Source organism: Otolemur garnettii, unplaced genomic scaffold, assembly GCF_000181295.1.
Source record: "Otolemur garnettii isolate 467f Iridium unplaced genomic scaffold, OtoGar3 scaffold00152, whole genome shotgun sequence".
NCBI classification, from domain to species: Eukaryota; Metazoa; Chordata; class Mammalia; order Primates; family Galagidae; genus Otolemur; species Otolemur garnettii.
Genome location: NW_003852547.1, coordinates 686,477 through 702,587, shown reverse-complemented (window position 1 = coordinate 702,587; position 16,111 = coordinate 686,477). Strand labels below are relative to the sequence as shown.

At 51.4% G+C, this 16,111-nt stretch overlaps 1 protein-coding gene across 1 annotated transcript in view; it reads left to right on the top strand.

Annotated features, from left to right (window-relative positions):
• LIPE (lipase E, hormone sensitive type) overlaps positions 1 to 15,623 on the top strand; it is a 20,088-nt gene extending 4,465 nt beyond the window's left edge. Inside the window, exons 2-10 of the mRNA XM_023519013.1 lie at positions 6,288 to 6,823; positions 9,201 to 9,291; positions 9,400 to 9,545; positions 9,726 to 9,911; positions 10,110 to 10,404; positions 11,145 to 11,372; positions 11,609 to 11,785; positions 14,270 to 14,685; positions 15,119 to 15,623. Coding sequence (XP_023374781.1) covers positions 6,288 to 6,823; positions 9,201 to 9,291; positions 9,400 to 9,545; positions 9,726 to 9,911; positions 10,110 to 10,404; positions 11,145 to 11,372; positions 11,609 to 11,785; positions 14,270 to 14,685; positions 15,119 to 15,331 — 2,288 coding nt within the window. The 3' untranslated portion in view covers positions 15,332 to 15,623. The remainder of the gene's footprint in view (positions 1 to 6,287; positions 6,824 to 9,200; positions 9,292 to 9,399; positions 9,546 to 9,725; positions 9,912 to 10,109; positions 10,405 to 11,144; positions 11,373 to 11,608; positions 11,786 to 14,269; positions 14,686 to 15,118) is intronic.
• The last annotated feature ends 488 nt before the right edge of the window (positions 15,624 to 16,111 follow it).

The window sequence follows — 16,111 nt, the reverse complement described above, 5'->3', positions numbered from 1 at the left end:
GCTCTGTCTCAAAAAAAAAAAAAAAAGAAAAGAAAAATTACATTATACTATAATTTATTGTGAAATATCATTATGTTTTTATAAACAATGACTTTATAATAATAAGCCTTTTGACAAGGCTTGTTGCTTAAAAAGGTGCTACCAATCATCGGAGCCTTCAGCAAGTCATAATCTTTTTGCTAGGGGAAGACCTTGCCCCAGTGCTAATGGCTGCTGACTGATCAGCGTGATGATTGCTGAGGGGTGAGGTGACTGTTTCTTAAAATAAGAAGGAAGGGGCTCAGCACCCGTAGCACAGTGGTTACATTGCCAGGCACATACACCAAGGCTGGCGGGTTCAAACCCAGCCCAGGCCAGCTAAACAACAATGACAACTGCAACAAAAAATAGCTGGGTGTTCTGGTGGGCGCCTATAGTCCCAGCTACTTGGAACGCTGAAGCAAGAGAATCGGTTAAGCCCAAGAGTTTGAGGTTGCTGTGAGCTATGATGCCTCAGTACTCTAACAAAGTTGACATAGTAAGACTTGGTCTCAAAGAAAAAGAAAAGAAGGAAGTTTGTAACATCAGTTGACTCTTCTTTTCATGAATGATTTCTTTGCAATATTCAAAGCTGTTGGATAGCATTTACCACAGTAGAACTTCTTTCAAAATTGGAGTCAATCCTCTCAAAGCTTGTCACTTCATTATCAACGAAGTTTATGGAATATTCTGAGTTCTTTGTTGTCATTTCAACAATGTACAGTACATCTTCACCAGCGGTAGATTCCATCTCAAAAAGCCATTTTTTTTTTTTCTGAGACAGAGTCTCACTCTGTTGCCCAGGCCAGAGTGCCATGGCATCAGCCAAGCTCACAGCAACCTCAAATTCCTAAGTTCAAGCAATCCTCCTGCCTCAGCTGAGTAGCTAGGACTACAGGTGCCCACCACTTTTAGTAGAGATGGGGTCTTGCTCTTGCTCAGGCTGGTCTTGAACTCCTGAGTTCAAGTGATCAACCCATCTTAGCCTCCAGTACTAGGATTACAGGTATGAACTATTGTACCTGGCCAAAACCATGTTCATTGTTCACCCATAAGAAGCAATTCCATATCCATTATAAAGTGTTGGCATGAGACGGCAGCAATTCAGTTTACAACTTCAGGCTCCACTTCTAATTCTAGTTCTCTTGGTATTTCCATCACATCTGCATTTACTTCATCCACTTTAACTCCTCAAAATCATCCATAAGTGTTGGAATCGCCTTCTTCCAACCTCCTGTTAATGTTGATACTTTGCCCTCCTGTCATGAATGACAAATGTCTTTTATGGCATCTAATATGGTGAATCCTTTCCAGAAGGTTTTCAATTTACTTTACCCAGATCTATCTGAGGAATCACTATGTATGGCTGCTAGAGCCTTATGAAATGTCTTTCTTGTGTGGGAGGCTTTTTTTAAGAAATAGGGTCTTGCTGTGTTGCCCAGGATGACCCTGAACACCTGAGATGAAGCAGTCATCCCGCCTTACCCTACCAAGCATCTAGGATTATAGGCACCGCACCACTGGACCCAGCTACAAAATGTATTTCTTAAATAATAAGACTTAAAAGTCAAAATTTACCTGCAGAATGGGCCTTGTGTTAGCAGTCATGAAAACAACTTTAATCTCCTTTTGCATCTCCATCAGGGCTCTTGGGTGAACCAGGTGCATTGTCAATGATCAGTAATATTTTGTATTTTTTCTGAGGAGCAGGTCTCAATGGTGGGTTTTAAATACTCAGTCAACCATGCTGTATATATATGTGCTATCATCCAGACTTTGTTGTTCCATTTATAGAACAGAGTAGATTTAACATAATTCTTAAGGTCCCTAGGATTTTAGGAATGGTAAACAAAGTCACCAATTGCATTCATGCCTAACAAGAGAATCAGTCTGCCCTTAGCTTTGAAGCCAAGCATTGACTTCTCTCCAGCTATGAAAAGACCCCATTGACATCTTCTTCCAGTATAAGGCTGTTTCATCTACATTAAAAATTTGTTGCATAGTGTAGCCACCTTCATCAACTATCCTAGCTAGATCTTCTGCATAACTTGCTGCAGATTCTCCATCAGCACTTGCTGCTTCTTCACCTCATACTTAGACATTAAATAGAGATGGCTTCTTTCCTTAAACCCCATGAACCAACCTTTTCTAGCTTCCAACTTTTCTTTTGCAGCTTTCTCACCTCTCTGAGCCTTCATGGAATTAAAGAGAGTCAGGGCCTTGCTCTGGATTAGGCCATGGCTTAAGGGAATGTTGTAGCTGGTTTGATCTTCTATCCAAACCACTCACACTCTCTCCCTATCAGCCACTGTTTCTTGTGTTTGCTGGAGTAGTACTTTTAATGTCCTTCAAGAACTTTTCCTTTACATTCACAGCAGGGCCAGCAGTTTGTCAGAACAGTCCTGAATTTAGGTATGACTTAGCTTTCAATGTGTCTTCCTTACTTAGCTTCATCATTTCTAGCTTTTGATTTAAAGTGAGAGATGTGCAGCTCTTCCTTTCACTAGAACACTTGGAGGCCGTCGCAGGCTTACCAGGTGGCCTAATTGCAATACTGAGTGTCTCAGGGAATAGGGGATCCAAGGAGAGGGAGAGACACAGGGGAACAGCCAGTCAGTGAAGCAGTCAGAACACACACAACATTCATCAATTAAATTTGTTGCCCTGTCTGGGTGCTATTGGTGGTGCCCCAAAACAATTACAATAATAACATCAGAGACCACTGATCACAGATTGCCATAACAGATATAATAATAATGAAAAATTTGAAATGTTGTGAGAATTACCACAACAAGACACCGAGACACAAGGTGAGCACAAGCTGTTAGGAAAATGGCACAGACAGGTTTGCTGAACGCAGCTACCACAAACCTTCAGTTTGTAAAAACACAATATTTGTAAGGCACAGTCAAGGGAGAGATGCCTGTAGTAAGTTGCTGTGATAAGTGCCGCAGAGAAAAATAACTCAATACACCATCTCAGCAAGGCCATGTCAGCCCACAAAGCAAACTGCATGCAGAAAACGCCACTCATGGGTATCACTAATAAAGCCCATCTCCACCCTGAGTGGGCAGGACAGCCAAGTGCAGTTTCTACTGGAAGAAAACAGACTCATCTAGGATTGCCTGGCAAGTGGCTCAGGCCAGTGATCCATCTCCACAACCACAAGCTGAGAGCCGCCACCCGAGGCCTACCTGTCAATCTGTTCACCAGCCCTGAGAGGCTCCCCCAAGCTCCCATTCAGCTCCTCTACTTGCACTCTTCCTCTTCACGTCTTCCTTCTTCCTTCAGATGTTTGTTGAGCACCTACAATATGCCAGCCCCCGTGATAGGTCCTGGGGGCACAACCTAACCTATGACAGTCCAGGGGACAGAGGTAGGATTCACCTCCAGGGAAGAAAATAACTCTGAGGCCTCAGGGCCTCTTATCTGCACAGGCCCCTGCCAAGGCTCTATACCTAATCTTGTATTTGTAATTTTGTATTCTTCCTAAAGAGCCACACCCACATACCTTATAGGTTTCATGGCTTCATAAAACCTGGTTCTATCCTGGGGGAGACAAACAACAAACATGTAAACAAATAAACTTATAATTGTAAAAACTATCAAATGCTAGGAAAGAGGAAGTATAATAGCAGAAAATAATGGGGGAATGCTTATCTCAGATAGGGAGGAGCACTTGGAGTATACTACTTTGAGGAGGTGATGAGGCCTAAAGGGTGAAAAAAGGCCAGCCAGGCAAGGAGCATGTGGAGTAAGATAAGGGAAGGGTCTCTCCGAGCCTGCTTCCCCACATATGAAGTAGGGATAGCAGTCACAGCAGGGTATGCTGTGAAGGATAAGTGGCAGATACAAGGTGCCCAGTGTGGACACCCCACCCAGTAGGGCTTGTGGCTCAGGCCCCCAGCTCAGCTTGGAACTGCCCTTAATCGGCTTTTGTCCTCCCAGGAGGGACAAGCAGGGCTGGCTACCTCCTCTCTTCCCCCAACAGCTGGGACTGGCTGTGCCAGGGCCAGACTTGTGGGCGGGAGCTGAGATCACTGGGCCTTTGGCTCCCTGAGTCTACTCTGGGGAGAGAAAAGGCAGCCTCGCTGGGTGAGAGGGGACAGTTTGCTCAGAACTGGGGCTGAGACCCCCAGGTCTGAGGGGGAAGGAGCTAGGACCTGGACCCCCAGGTTCTAAGGCAGAGGACAAGGACGCCCAGTTGAGCTGGAGCTGGGAGCAGGCAGGGAGGGGAGGCGGGGAGTTGGGCTCTGTACTCTGTTTACAACACGTGGTCCTCACTGTCCTTTCTGGGTGGGAGGTGGCTTCAGTGGCCACACCCTGAACAGGCCAGCCCCTGCCCTGGTTTATCACCCCAGGCAACTACTGGCATGAGCCACAGACCAGCAGTCCTAGCCCTAGGGAGCTCAGAAGAGGCCTGGGATGGGTGAGTATGTGGCCAGCTAAGAGACAGGAATGACTGCTGCTGGACCCCAGGGCCTGAAAGGGAGGGGAGATACTTTCTTCTTCGGGAAGAGGGGAACAGGCAAGGTGTCAGGCTTCTAGCTTCAGGAGGGAAGAGTCCTGGGACAGATGGTCGTATCCCCACCAGGGGGACAGTGGCCACTTGTTTAGGACCTGAGTGACAGGGCAAGAAGAGGGGTGGCCTAAGTGCCTGGGAGGGATGGGGATACTGAAGGGGAGATTCCTAGGGACCAGAAGTGTAGGGAGTCAGACCCAGTATAGGCAGAGGCTTTTTGTTTTTTGTTTTTTGAGACAGAGTCTCAAGCTCTTGCCCTGGGTAGAGTACTGTGGCATCACAGCTCACAGCAACCTCAAATTCTTGGGCTCAAGCAATTCTTTTACCTCAGCCTCCTGAGTAACTGGGACTATAGGCGCTCACCACAATGCCCAGCTTTTTTTGTTGTTGCAGTTGTCACTGTTGTTTTAGATGGTCCAGGCCAGGACCCACCAGCCTCAGCGAATATGGCCAGCGCCCACCCACTGACCTACAGGTGCCACCCCAGACAGAGGTTTTGATAGCCAGACGCTGAAGGGATCTGGCCTTCAGAGTCCTGGGAGGGTTCCCAGCATAAACATGGCTCTGGACCCAGAAATCTGGGTTCAAATAAGCTCTGTCACTTTCAGTGCACTCTTCAGTTCCTTACTTAACACCTCTGAGTCTCAGTACTTTCTCCTGTAAAATGGGATGCTAGAGATAATAGAGATTTGAAGCCAGGCAGCCTGTGACACAGAGGGCTAGTGACTAAATGAGCAAACACAGAGAGCACTTAGCGCAGCTCAGGGTCAATGGCAGCGATGAGCACTGCTGTTCCAGGCAGGGGTGCAGGGCCAGCTGTGCATTCTAAGACAAGTACACAGACACAAAGGCCAGGGGACCCAACTAGGGGAAAACTGAGACTGAGTTTGGGAGATTCTGCAGAGGAACAAGGAGGGAGCCAGGGCTTGGCAGGTGTTCCACAGCCAGACTTAAGGAATCAGAAGTGATGCCTCAGTGAAAAGCCTAAAGTTATAAATTCCTGGGTTCAAGAAAAGAGTTGAGTCTGGGCACCATCTCCCTGGAGATGGGAATGGGTAGACTGGGAGCTGAATTTTCCCAAATATTAATGGGGAGGAAAAGCCTGCAGGGGACTGCTGGGTCCTGAAAGAGGGAGCCAACTGGGGGTCTGGACTTCTTGGGACCTAGGAGGAGGTGTCCAAGAGAGTAAATGGGAACAAGTGCCTGAACTCTTGGGTTTCTGGAAGGAAGAAGAAAGAGTAGGTGAACTCTTGGGTCCTAAGGGAGATGTAGGAGCTCAGGAATCAGAGTCTTATGGGTTTGGGAGAATGTCTGGATTTCAGAGTTCAAAAGAGAGGAGAAGGCCAAGGATGGCAAGTTTCTCAGTTCCAAATAGGTGAGATCAGGGGTTCCTGGGCCCTAAAGAGAAGGGGCTGGGGGCATGGGCTCTGGATTCTGAGGGAACAGGGGACTGAGGGCTCAAATGCCTGGTCCTGAGGAGAGAGAAGACACTGGGCACTTGGCTTCATGGGTCCTAAAGCAGAAAAGGGATGGGGCCCCAGACTCCGGAGTCCTGGAGACAAGGGGGTGGATGCCTAGATTGAGGGAGGAGGAACCTGGGGTCCTGGGCTGCTTGACTGAAAGAGGAGAGAGTAGAGATCTGCCACCTGTGTCTGAGGGACGAGGAGGCTGGGCCTGGACTCCTGGGCTCCAGCTGAGCAAGGAGGGACCTGCCCCTGCCCTAACAAATCTCCCCACCTACCTACAGCCTCAAGGCTCATACACAACATGGACCTGCACACAATGACACAGTCGCTGGTGACTCTGGCAGAGGACAACATGGCCTTCTTCTCCAGCCAGGGCCCTGGGGAGACAGCACGGAGGCTGTCGGGTGTCTTTGCTGGTGTGCGGGAGCAGGCACTGGGGCTAGAGCCAGTCCTGGGCCGCCTGCTGGGTGTGGCACACCACTTTGACCTGGACGCAGAGACACCAGCCAATGGGTACCGCAGCCTGGTGCACACAGCCCGCTGCTGCCTGGCGCACCTGCTGCACAAATCCCGCTACGTAGCCTCCAACCGCCGTAGCATCTTCTTCCGCACCAGCCACAACCTGGCCGAACTGGAGGCCTACCTGGCTGCCCTCACCCAGCTCCGCGCTCTGACCTACTACGCCCAGCGCCTGCTGGCTACCAATCGACCAGGCAGGCTCTTCTTCGAGGGCGAGGAGGGGCTCACTGCCGACTTCCTGCGGGAATATGTCACACTGCATAAGGGCTGCTTCTATGGCCGCTGCCTGGGTTTCCAGGTGAGCCCACTGCCCTACCTCTCTGGGCCTACAGTGAAGGCATGTTGTGGCCACTAGCCTGGCCCAGTCGTGCATCAAAATAACTGCAGTGGTCAGTAGTAGATTCAGAAAACAGCAGATACAGAAAGAGGAAGTTTACTGGAGCTAAGACAGAGAGAGCTGCAAACTTATGGTCTTTGGACCAGAACTGCTGTGTAGTAAGAAATCAGCTTACATAGTTTTCACCAGGACATCCACTACTATCTACTGTCCCATACTCAGGAGAGTCATTCACTCTTTTGTGTTACTTGTCTGGCCCCTGAAGTCATTTGAGTTTGAGACCCCCCAGGAGAGAGGCGTTGTTTTCAAAAGAATATTCTGAAGTACACCAGGTAGTCAGGCCCACTGGAGCCCTGGAGGGAGAGAGGGTGCCAACCCGTAGCTGCTGAATGTAGCCTGGGCTTTTCTACTCATTTGAGGAGCTATAGAATCACAGGATTTTCAGGCTGGGCGGGGAGGGCCAGTGAGCCTATCAGAGATGGTGACAGTGAGGAAGCCTGGTTGTGGCCTCTCCTCCCTGAACCAGGCCGCCTCCTCCCTCTGCCCATCCCAAACCATGCTCAGAGAAACAGCGCATCAACACATTGTAAGTGAGGCAGCCTAAAGGAGGTCAGACTTATGTAAAAAAGTGGTTTAAGGACTCAGACAATTTGAGGGCCTTGAGGCACCAGGCTCACAGCAGAGAGCCAACTTGCCCCTGTTAGTGTCAGGTCCTCCAGTCCTCAGCCACATCAGGGAATCCCAGCAGGAGTGTCTGGAGCTGTGTGACCCTGTAGTCTCTCCCACCCTCTCTGGGCCTCCCCAACCTCAACAATGGCTGAGCTTGGCAGCCCGTCAGCCTTCCCCTCCCCACCCTACTCTTCAGGCTTCCCTGAGGGCCTGCCTATCAACAACCCAGCCTGAGTGATCCTGAAAACCTCCCCTCATCCAGGCTGAACCACAAATACTAATCAGCCTAGCCAGCAGCTCCCTGTGCCCCAGCCATGACCTTGGAGTCATGAGACAGAGATTCTGGGGCCGCTGGAACTGGCATCCCAGCCACAATGGCCAGGCACCCCTGTGCCCTCTGGCCCACTAGGCCTCTGGCCAGGGGCAGGGCCCGGCTCTGCTATGGTGCAGGGCCATTTCCCTTCTAAAATATCAGCCTCCCCTTTCTCAGTCTCTGCTCCATGGTCTAGCATGTGGTAGGACCTTGGCCAGTGTTCGTTAAATGAACAGAAGATTCCCACTGGACCCTTGCCTCAGCCTCCAGTGCCTTTCTTTCCTCTGATCCTATGTCTCTACTGTTGTTTTTTTTTTTTTTTTCCAACTGTAGTTTCTTTTTTCTTTTTTTTTTTTTAATTTTTTTATTTATCACTGTCATTTCTTAACTGCCTGTCTGTTCTCAGATGCTGAGTCTCCCCATTCCTTGGTCATGGTTCTCTGTCTCCGTCTCTAGGCCTCAGACTCCCCCTTCTGGCTGTCTTTCTACCTCAGATCTCTGTATCTGGCTGGCTGGCTGACCACTTCCCTTTTTCTTTCATCCTGCTGCCCCATCTCCCTGTCCTCTAACTTTCATGAAGTCCCCACATCATCTTACTCCCCAGCAGCTCCACCCCATACTAAGAATGAGACTCCTCCAGTCGGCGCCTATAGCACAGTGGTTACAGCGCCAGCCACATACACCGAAGTTGGCAGGTTCAAACCCAGCCTGGGCCAGCTAACCACCAATGACAACTGCAACAAAAAATATCCGGGCGTTGGGGGGGTGGGGTACCTATAGTCCCAGCTACTTGGGAGGCTGAAGCAAGAGAATCACTTAAGCCCAAGAGTTTGAGGTTGCTGTGAGTTGTGACTCTACCCAGGGTGACAGCTTGAGACTCTGTCTCAAAAAAAAAAAAAGAATGAGACTCCAATTCCTCAGCTTAGGCCCTTGATGAGCCCCCTTCGCCCCTCTGACCTCCCTCCTGCCCCTCAGCTCTCACCTTCCCCCAGGCCTACTTCTGAGCCCATGTGCATCCTATGCTGCTGTGCCTTCTGCAGGGAACACCCTTCCCTCGTTCTATTTAGATTGATCATCCAAGAGCCATCAAAGCAACCCCACCCCTATTCTTCACTCTCTGTCCACTCCACCTACTGTCATTTTCTTCAAATCATTCATCGTTCTTTGACATTATATTGCATATGGCCTTATTTGCTAATCATCTGTCTTCCCTGGAAGAACATCAGGTCCACTAAGGAACTAGAGCTATGACCATCAAATGGTAGAAGATGATGAAATATTTACTGAATGAACATTCTCCCCTATACATCCTTGTCCTTCTCTTGGATGGATGGGTGACAGTGCATCTCTTCACAGTTCACGCCTGCCATCCGGCCATTCCTGCAGACCATCTCCATTGGGCTGGTATCCTTTGGAGAGCACTACAAACGCAACGAGACTGGCCTCGGTGAGTCCTTGCCAGACCCTTCTCCTGGCCTTCATTTCTCTCCTCCTCTCCACCCCTGCTCAAGCACCCTGACCCACCAGGGCTCCTGACACTCCTTGTACCTCCCAGGTGTGACTGCCAGCTCCCTGTTCACCAGTGGCCGCTTTGCCATTGACCCAGAGCTACGTGGGTCTGAATTTGAGCGGATCACACAGAACCTCGATGTGCACTTCTGGAAAGCCTTTTGGAATATCACTGAGATCGAGGTCTTGTCGGTGAGTTTGTTATAGGTAGGGACTCTGAGGCCCAGAGACCCATCCAAAGCCGCAGTAGGTTTTTGCAGGACTCCAGGCCCAGGAGTAGCAGCACAGGAGGAGAGAGATAGAATCAGAGGGGAGGTATGGAGGTCTTCTGTTGGCAGTACTCCTCAGAACCCCTCTGTTCTCTCCCACCAGTCTCTGGCCAACATGGCATCAGCCACCGTGAGGGTGAGCCGCCTGCTCAGCCTGCCACCTGAGGCCTTTGAGATGCCACTGACTGCTGACCCCACACTTACAGTCACCATCTCACCCCCTCTCGCCCACACGGGCCCTGGACCTGTCCTCGTCAGGCTCATCTCCTATGACCTGCGTGAAGGACAGGTAGGGTCCCAGCCTCAGCTGGGTACAGGCCCAGAGCTGGGGAGCATGGGCAGCCCCCTCCCTAGTTCCTCCCCATGCTCTCCACCTCTGCTGCTTACCCCTGCCCCCATCCTGTCCCTCTGAGCACATCCCCTCAGAGGAACACAGCCCAGATAGGCCTGTCCATTCTCACCCACCTCCTCCCTCCTCACCCCGCAGGACAGCGAGGAGCTCAGCACCCTGTTGAAGTGTGAGGGCCAGCGCAACCTGGAGCTGTGGCCACGCCCCCAGCAGGCACCCCGCTCGCGGTCCCTGGTAGTGCATTTCCACGGTGGCGGCTTCGTGGCCCAGACCTCCAAATCTCATGAGCCCTACCTCAAAAGCTGGGCCCAGGAGTTGGGTGCCCCTATCATCTCCATTGACTACTCCCTGGCTCCTGAGGCCCCCTTCCCCCGTGCATTAGAGGAGTGCTTCTTCGCCTACTGCTGGGCCATCAAGCACTGTGAACTCCTAGGTGAGCCCTGGCCCATGCTGTATGAACACAATTTTCCCAGCCCCACCCCAACCTACCACAGGTTCCTCAAGCCTCAGTTTGGCACCCTGCCTCCCCTTACCCACCCTGACCCTTATCTCTTGCTACCAGCTCCCCAGGCCTGCCCCAGTCTTCCCACTTAACCACTTCCTCTCTAACTCCTGTGGCCTCACTCCAGCCTGACTCTCCATCCTCTCCCTCTCCTCATCCATTTCAGCCCATTTCCCACCTACCCTCCTGCCTCTGTGTTCCTCCTCTGGTTGCTGCAGGCTATGTTGTCCTCCCAGCCTCCTGGACTTATACCCTGGCCCATACTTCAGCTCCTCTAACCCCCCTCTTCAAATACCAACTTCTTGGGAAGACACTGAGGCATAGACAGAGTGTGGCCACCTCCTAGGCACAGGAACTGTGGCCCAGCCAAGACCCTCCCATCCTTATCAGGGCCTTGAGCTCCACTTTCCCATCCCCTGCCTTGTGGACCTCTAGCCTCCCAGATTTCCCAGAGCTTCCTGAGGTCCCAAGTCTTCCTGATCATCTGACCATTGTCTACCAAATGGTTCCAAATCCCTGTGTCAGCTTGCCAGTCTCTAAAATTGCAGTCTGCTAGACCTCAGGAAACCCCAGGGGCCCTAGTTCTCCTAGCCCAGAGCTTGAAAGCCTCCTGCCCTCCCTCCCCAGTCTCCTGCCCCTGCCAAGCTGTGACCAAGCCTTTTCCAAACCAGGCTCAACAGGGGAACGAATATGCCTTGCGGGAGACAGTGCAGGTGGGAACCTCTGCTTCACTGTGTCCCTTCGGGCAGCAGCCTACGGGGTGCGGGTGCCAGATGGCATCATGGCAGCCTACCCTGCAACGATGCTGCAGTCCGCCGCATCTCCCTCCCGCCTTCTGAGCCTCATGGACCCCCTGCTGCCCCTCAGCGTGCTCTCCAAGTGTGTCAGCGCCTATGCTGGTGAGGCCCACACCCTCATAGCAGGGGAGCAAGGTGCTGAGATGTCTGGGTTCTACAGGGACTGGGGACCGGCCTCCTGGGACTAAGGAAGGAGGGGTCGGGTAAGAAGAATGCCACTCTTTTTGAAGCAAACAGATAGGCATATGTTCTGGAGGACATAATGCCTAAAGTTCTGGGTGTTAACACTAGGCCCAGAAAGAGAGGAGTCCAACTCAGCCCCCACATATACTCTATAGGTGCGGAAATAGAGGACCACTCTGACCCAGACCAGAAGGCCTTGGGTGTGATGGGACTGGTGCGGCGGGACACAGCCCTGTTCCTCCGAGACCTCCGCCTGGGTGCCTCCTCATGGCTCAACTCCTTTCTGGAGTTAAGTGGGCGCAAGTCCCAAAAGACATCAGAGCCTATGGCAGGTGAGTGACTCCCTCCCACCACACACCTAACCAGGGTGGCTAGGAGGGACAGGTTGGCACAGCAAAATCCCAGGATAAAAAAGGGCCAAACCCCAGGGAACACAGTGAAGCAGAGCTCTCTTTCCTGCCTGGTTCTGCCCCACACCCATTACTGATCCCTACCTCAAAGCCTCACTTTCCCATGATAGTCCATATCCTGGAAATGCCAGGACTTCTGATCTCCCAGGTCATCTCAAAGGCCCAAGAATTGCAGGATTTAATTTTTCAAACAGCTTCACCCAGAAAGACCTTGCACCCTGGGAAATAACTCAGATCATCACACATCCTGATTGTCAATCCTCAAAAATCCTTGGGCGGAGATCTAGCCCTCCTCAATTCTTTCCACAGGTTTTTAAGAGAGGTACAGGGGTGAACATCCCCCCCAGAGGCTGTAGAGCTGGGGTGGGGAGATCAGCAGAACTGAAGAACTTTGGGAAATGGAGGAAATTCCCAGCCTTGAGTAGGGGGCAGGACTCTTGGGCAGCCGAAAATCACTTCCATCCAGTGATCCATTTTTAAGGATTGTAAAGCAAAAAAGGATTTTAAAGCACAACCAATTCCATTTATTTTCCATCTCTAGCAAATCAGCAGTATTTTCTGAATAATAAGAAGTACATGTTCAAAAGTAGATATAGTTACTATTATTCAGAAAATTATTCCAGTTGAATATATTTTATTTATTTTTTTATTTTTATATTTTGAGACAGAGTTTCACTCCATTGCTCTGGGTAAAGTGCTATGGCCTCATAGCTTACAGCAACCTCAAACTCTTGGGCTCAAGAGATCGCTTTCCTTAGCCTCCCAAGTACCTGGGGCTAGAGGTGCCCTCCAGGACACCTGGCTAGTTTTTCTATTTTTAGTAGAGATGGGGTCTCATTCTTGCTTAGGCAGGTCTCGAACTTCTGAGCTCTCAGCCTTCCAGTGTGCTAGGATTACAGGCATGAGCCACAGCACCTGGCCAATATATTTTATTGTAGATCAAGTTTAGAATCTTCAAATGGATATACGTATATACACACAGAAATAATAAAAAGGGAGCCAAATTTGAGGCCTGGAGCACTGGAGTTTTCCTTATAAGATACAAGTGAGAAGCCCAGTCCCTGGAAGCATATATCTCAGTCTGGCTCCCCACTCCACCAGTTATGTGCTGGCTGCTGGGTAACATGGGCAAGTAACAGTATCTGTGAACCTTGGTTTGTTCCTCTGTGAAATGGGTACAATAAGAGCACCTCCCTTGGGTTGCTGTGAGTACTGCATGTACCTGTTGGTGTCAGGTACCCAGCAGAATGCCTGGCATACAGTAGGTGTTCTTAGAAGATGCCAACACCCTGTGCTCTGTGTCAACAGTTCTGTTCCAGTGACTCTCTGGGTCACAGAGCACTTAAGTGGTTATTCTTACATTGTCTTGTATTTTGCCTCATGGATTTGTAAGACAATTTAAAAAACTGAAAATGGCCATGTGCAATGGATGGCTTACACCTGTAATACCAGCTACTCCAGAAGCCAAAGTGGGAGGATTACCTAAGCCTAGGAGTTCAAGGCTGCAGTGAGCTATGATCATGCCACCACATTCCAGCCTGGGTATGGCGAAAGATCCCCATCTCTTTAAAAAAAAAAAAGAAAGAAAGAAAGAAAACGAAAATGTAGGTTTTCATTACATTACTTAGTTCAAGTGATAAGCAGTTTGAGTCTGACCAAATGAATAGAGCTGAAGGCCACATGGGCACACCAGGCAGGCTGAAAGTGCATATTTAGCATCCTTCGGGCAGTTGGCCACTCTAAAGGAAGTGATAAAACTAAAAGATATATAAGAAATTTGGGGGAGCAGATCCCTGTAGCTACAGGTACATAATCCCTGGGAATCCAATATACCCCCCAGACTCTTGTTAGCCCCCTGTGAACAAAGCCTCCTTTCAAGCCATAGGGCCTGCTGGCTCCTGGAATCACATTGATAGCCTGTGTCAAAGTGGCCATAAAAAGTTGGCTGGGCCTCATGCTGAGCTAGGGAGGGGATGGAACAGGGCACCCAGCCTGGCAATGAAACCTTAATACTGACATACTATGATATCCTCGGTCATAGTATCTTATCCCACTGAGTTCTTACTACCTATGGACTAAGGACTATTTTTATCTCCTTTTTATAGAAGAAACTGAGGCTCCCAGACATAACTTGCACTGAACCTTCCCAACCACTGACATGTTTACACACATACACCCTCCACTGGGACATAGCCCCACCTCCAAGGCCACCATTATGACAATTTGCAGCACCTAGAACTATACCCTCCCCCAGGAGAAAGTCCTAAGGGGAACGCCCTAGGCTTCCATAGTCCCCCACAGCAGGAGGAGGTTACAGTGACCTTCCCTGCTACCCACACACCCAGCTATACAGAGCCAGGCTTACCTGGGGCTGGGTCCAGCCCACTGACCCTGCCCTCCTCACAGAGCCAATGCGCCGCAGCGTGTCTGAAGCAGCGCTTGCCCAGCCTGAGGGCCCAATGGGTACAGACTCACTCAAGACGCTGAAGGACTTCAGCCTGAGGAGCAGCTCAGACACCTCAGACACCCCGGAGATGTCACTGTCAGCTGAGACACTTGGCCCCTCCAAACCCTCCGACATCAACTTCTTAGTGGGGCCTGCGGATGCCTCTGAAGAAGCGGAGGCCAGAAATGAGGTGGGCACCAGGGACAGTGGCCAGGGTGTCCATGCTGCATTCCCGGAGGGTTTCCACCCACGACGCACCAGCCAAGGTGCCACCCAGATGCCCCTCTTCTCCTCACCCATTGTCAAGAACCCCTTCATGTCGCCGCTGCTGGCACCAGACAGCATGCTGAAGACTTTGCCCCCTGTGCACATCGTGGTGAGTACCAGGCAGAAATGGTGTGTCCAGGGAGGAGGTGGGCAGGATATAGGTGAACCTGGGGAAGAAAGCTTAGGAGGGGGAGGAAGAGGGTGTGGCACCTGGAGCAGGAGAGAAGAATGGAAGAGAGTTGGGGTACACCTGTTTTCCTTTGCAATTTTAAGCACCAAGGGGCAGGATAAGTGGGACACCCCCTGGGCTTGGAGAATCAAGAGAAGAGGTGGGTTGAGGGGTGGGGAGGGAGAGGCTGGGCAGAGGCCAAGGAACCCAGTTAAATTTATTCTCTCTTCCTTCCCACACTTCCCCTATCTCCTCATTCTCTCCCCAACTCTCCTGCCTGCCCACCCCATCTGTATCCGTGTTTTCCCCCTCCTTTTGCTTACCCACGCGGTCCTCCCCCGCCTCCGCCCCCCCCTGCCCCACTGTCCTGCAGGCGTGTGCGCTGGACCCCATGCTGGACGACTCGGTCATGTTTGCGCGACGACTGCGCGGCCTGGGCCAGCCCGTGACGCTGCGCGTGGTGGAGGACCTGCCGCACGGCTTCCTGACCCTCGCGGCTCTATGCCGGGAGACACGACAGGCAGCCGAACTGTGTGTGGAGCGCATCCGCCTTATCATCACTCCGCCCGCCTCGCCACCGGTCTGAGCCGCTGGCCAGAACCGGGCCACATGGGGAGACTGAGCTGTGGGCGCGGGGTGAGGAGGGCTAAACTAAAGACCTCTGTTTCCCATCTGCATCGGCCTCCGTGGTGAATGCGCTCTGGGCCGGGGGCGCGGGGGTGGGGGGACGATGCAGGCTGTGTGCCTTAAGCTAGGGGTGGCAAGGAGGGCTGCACGGGGGCCCAAGCTGAGACCCTAGCCTGGGGCAGATGGACACAAATACCGGTCACTGGAACAGCTAGACCTGCACTCCGCCACTGCCTTCTACTGCTGCTGCGACTGCCGCAGAGGTGGGATCTGGCCCCCTCCCCGCTGGTCGGTTTGATTTTTGTAAATAAAAGTATTTAATTAGCTTGGCCTCTCTCTAATAGGGCCAGGGCGGGGTGTTTGCCCACCAGGGGGCAGCATCGGACTCAAGCAGCTGAGAACCCCGAAACCTGGAAAGGGGTGCTGCCTGCGTTCTTACCAACCTAGGGAACCCATTCCCTCCGAACCGACCCACCGCCCACCTCCCCCCTCAAACTTAATCCCGGTATATGCAAACTAGATCCTCAGCTCCACCCCCTTGAAATCGCTCGGTAAAATCGATTCTCCCTGGGCTCAGTGGAAGGCTATCCAGCCTCAGCATCTGCCGCAGTGGAGAGGATCTCCTTGTGTCTCAAAGGCTTCAGTGACCCAAACTCCCCGCAGAACAAGAGAAAAGCTAGTAGGAAACCAGAAACAAACTGGCCATTCAAAATACTGGAAATGCAGCACTCTGGGAGGC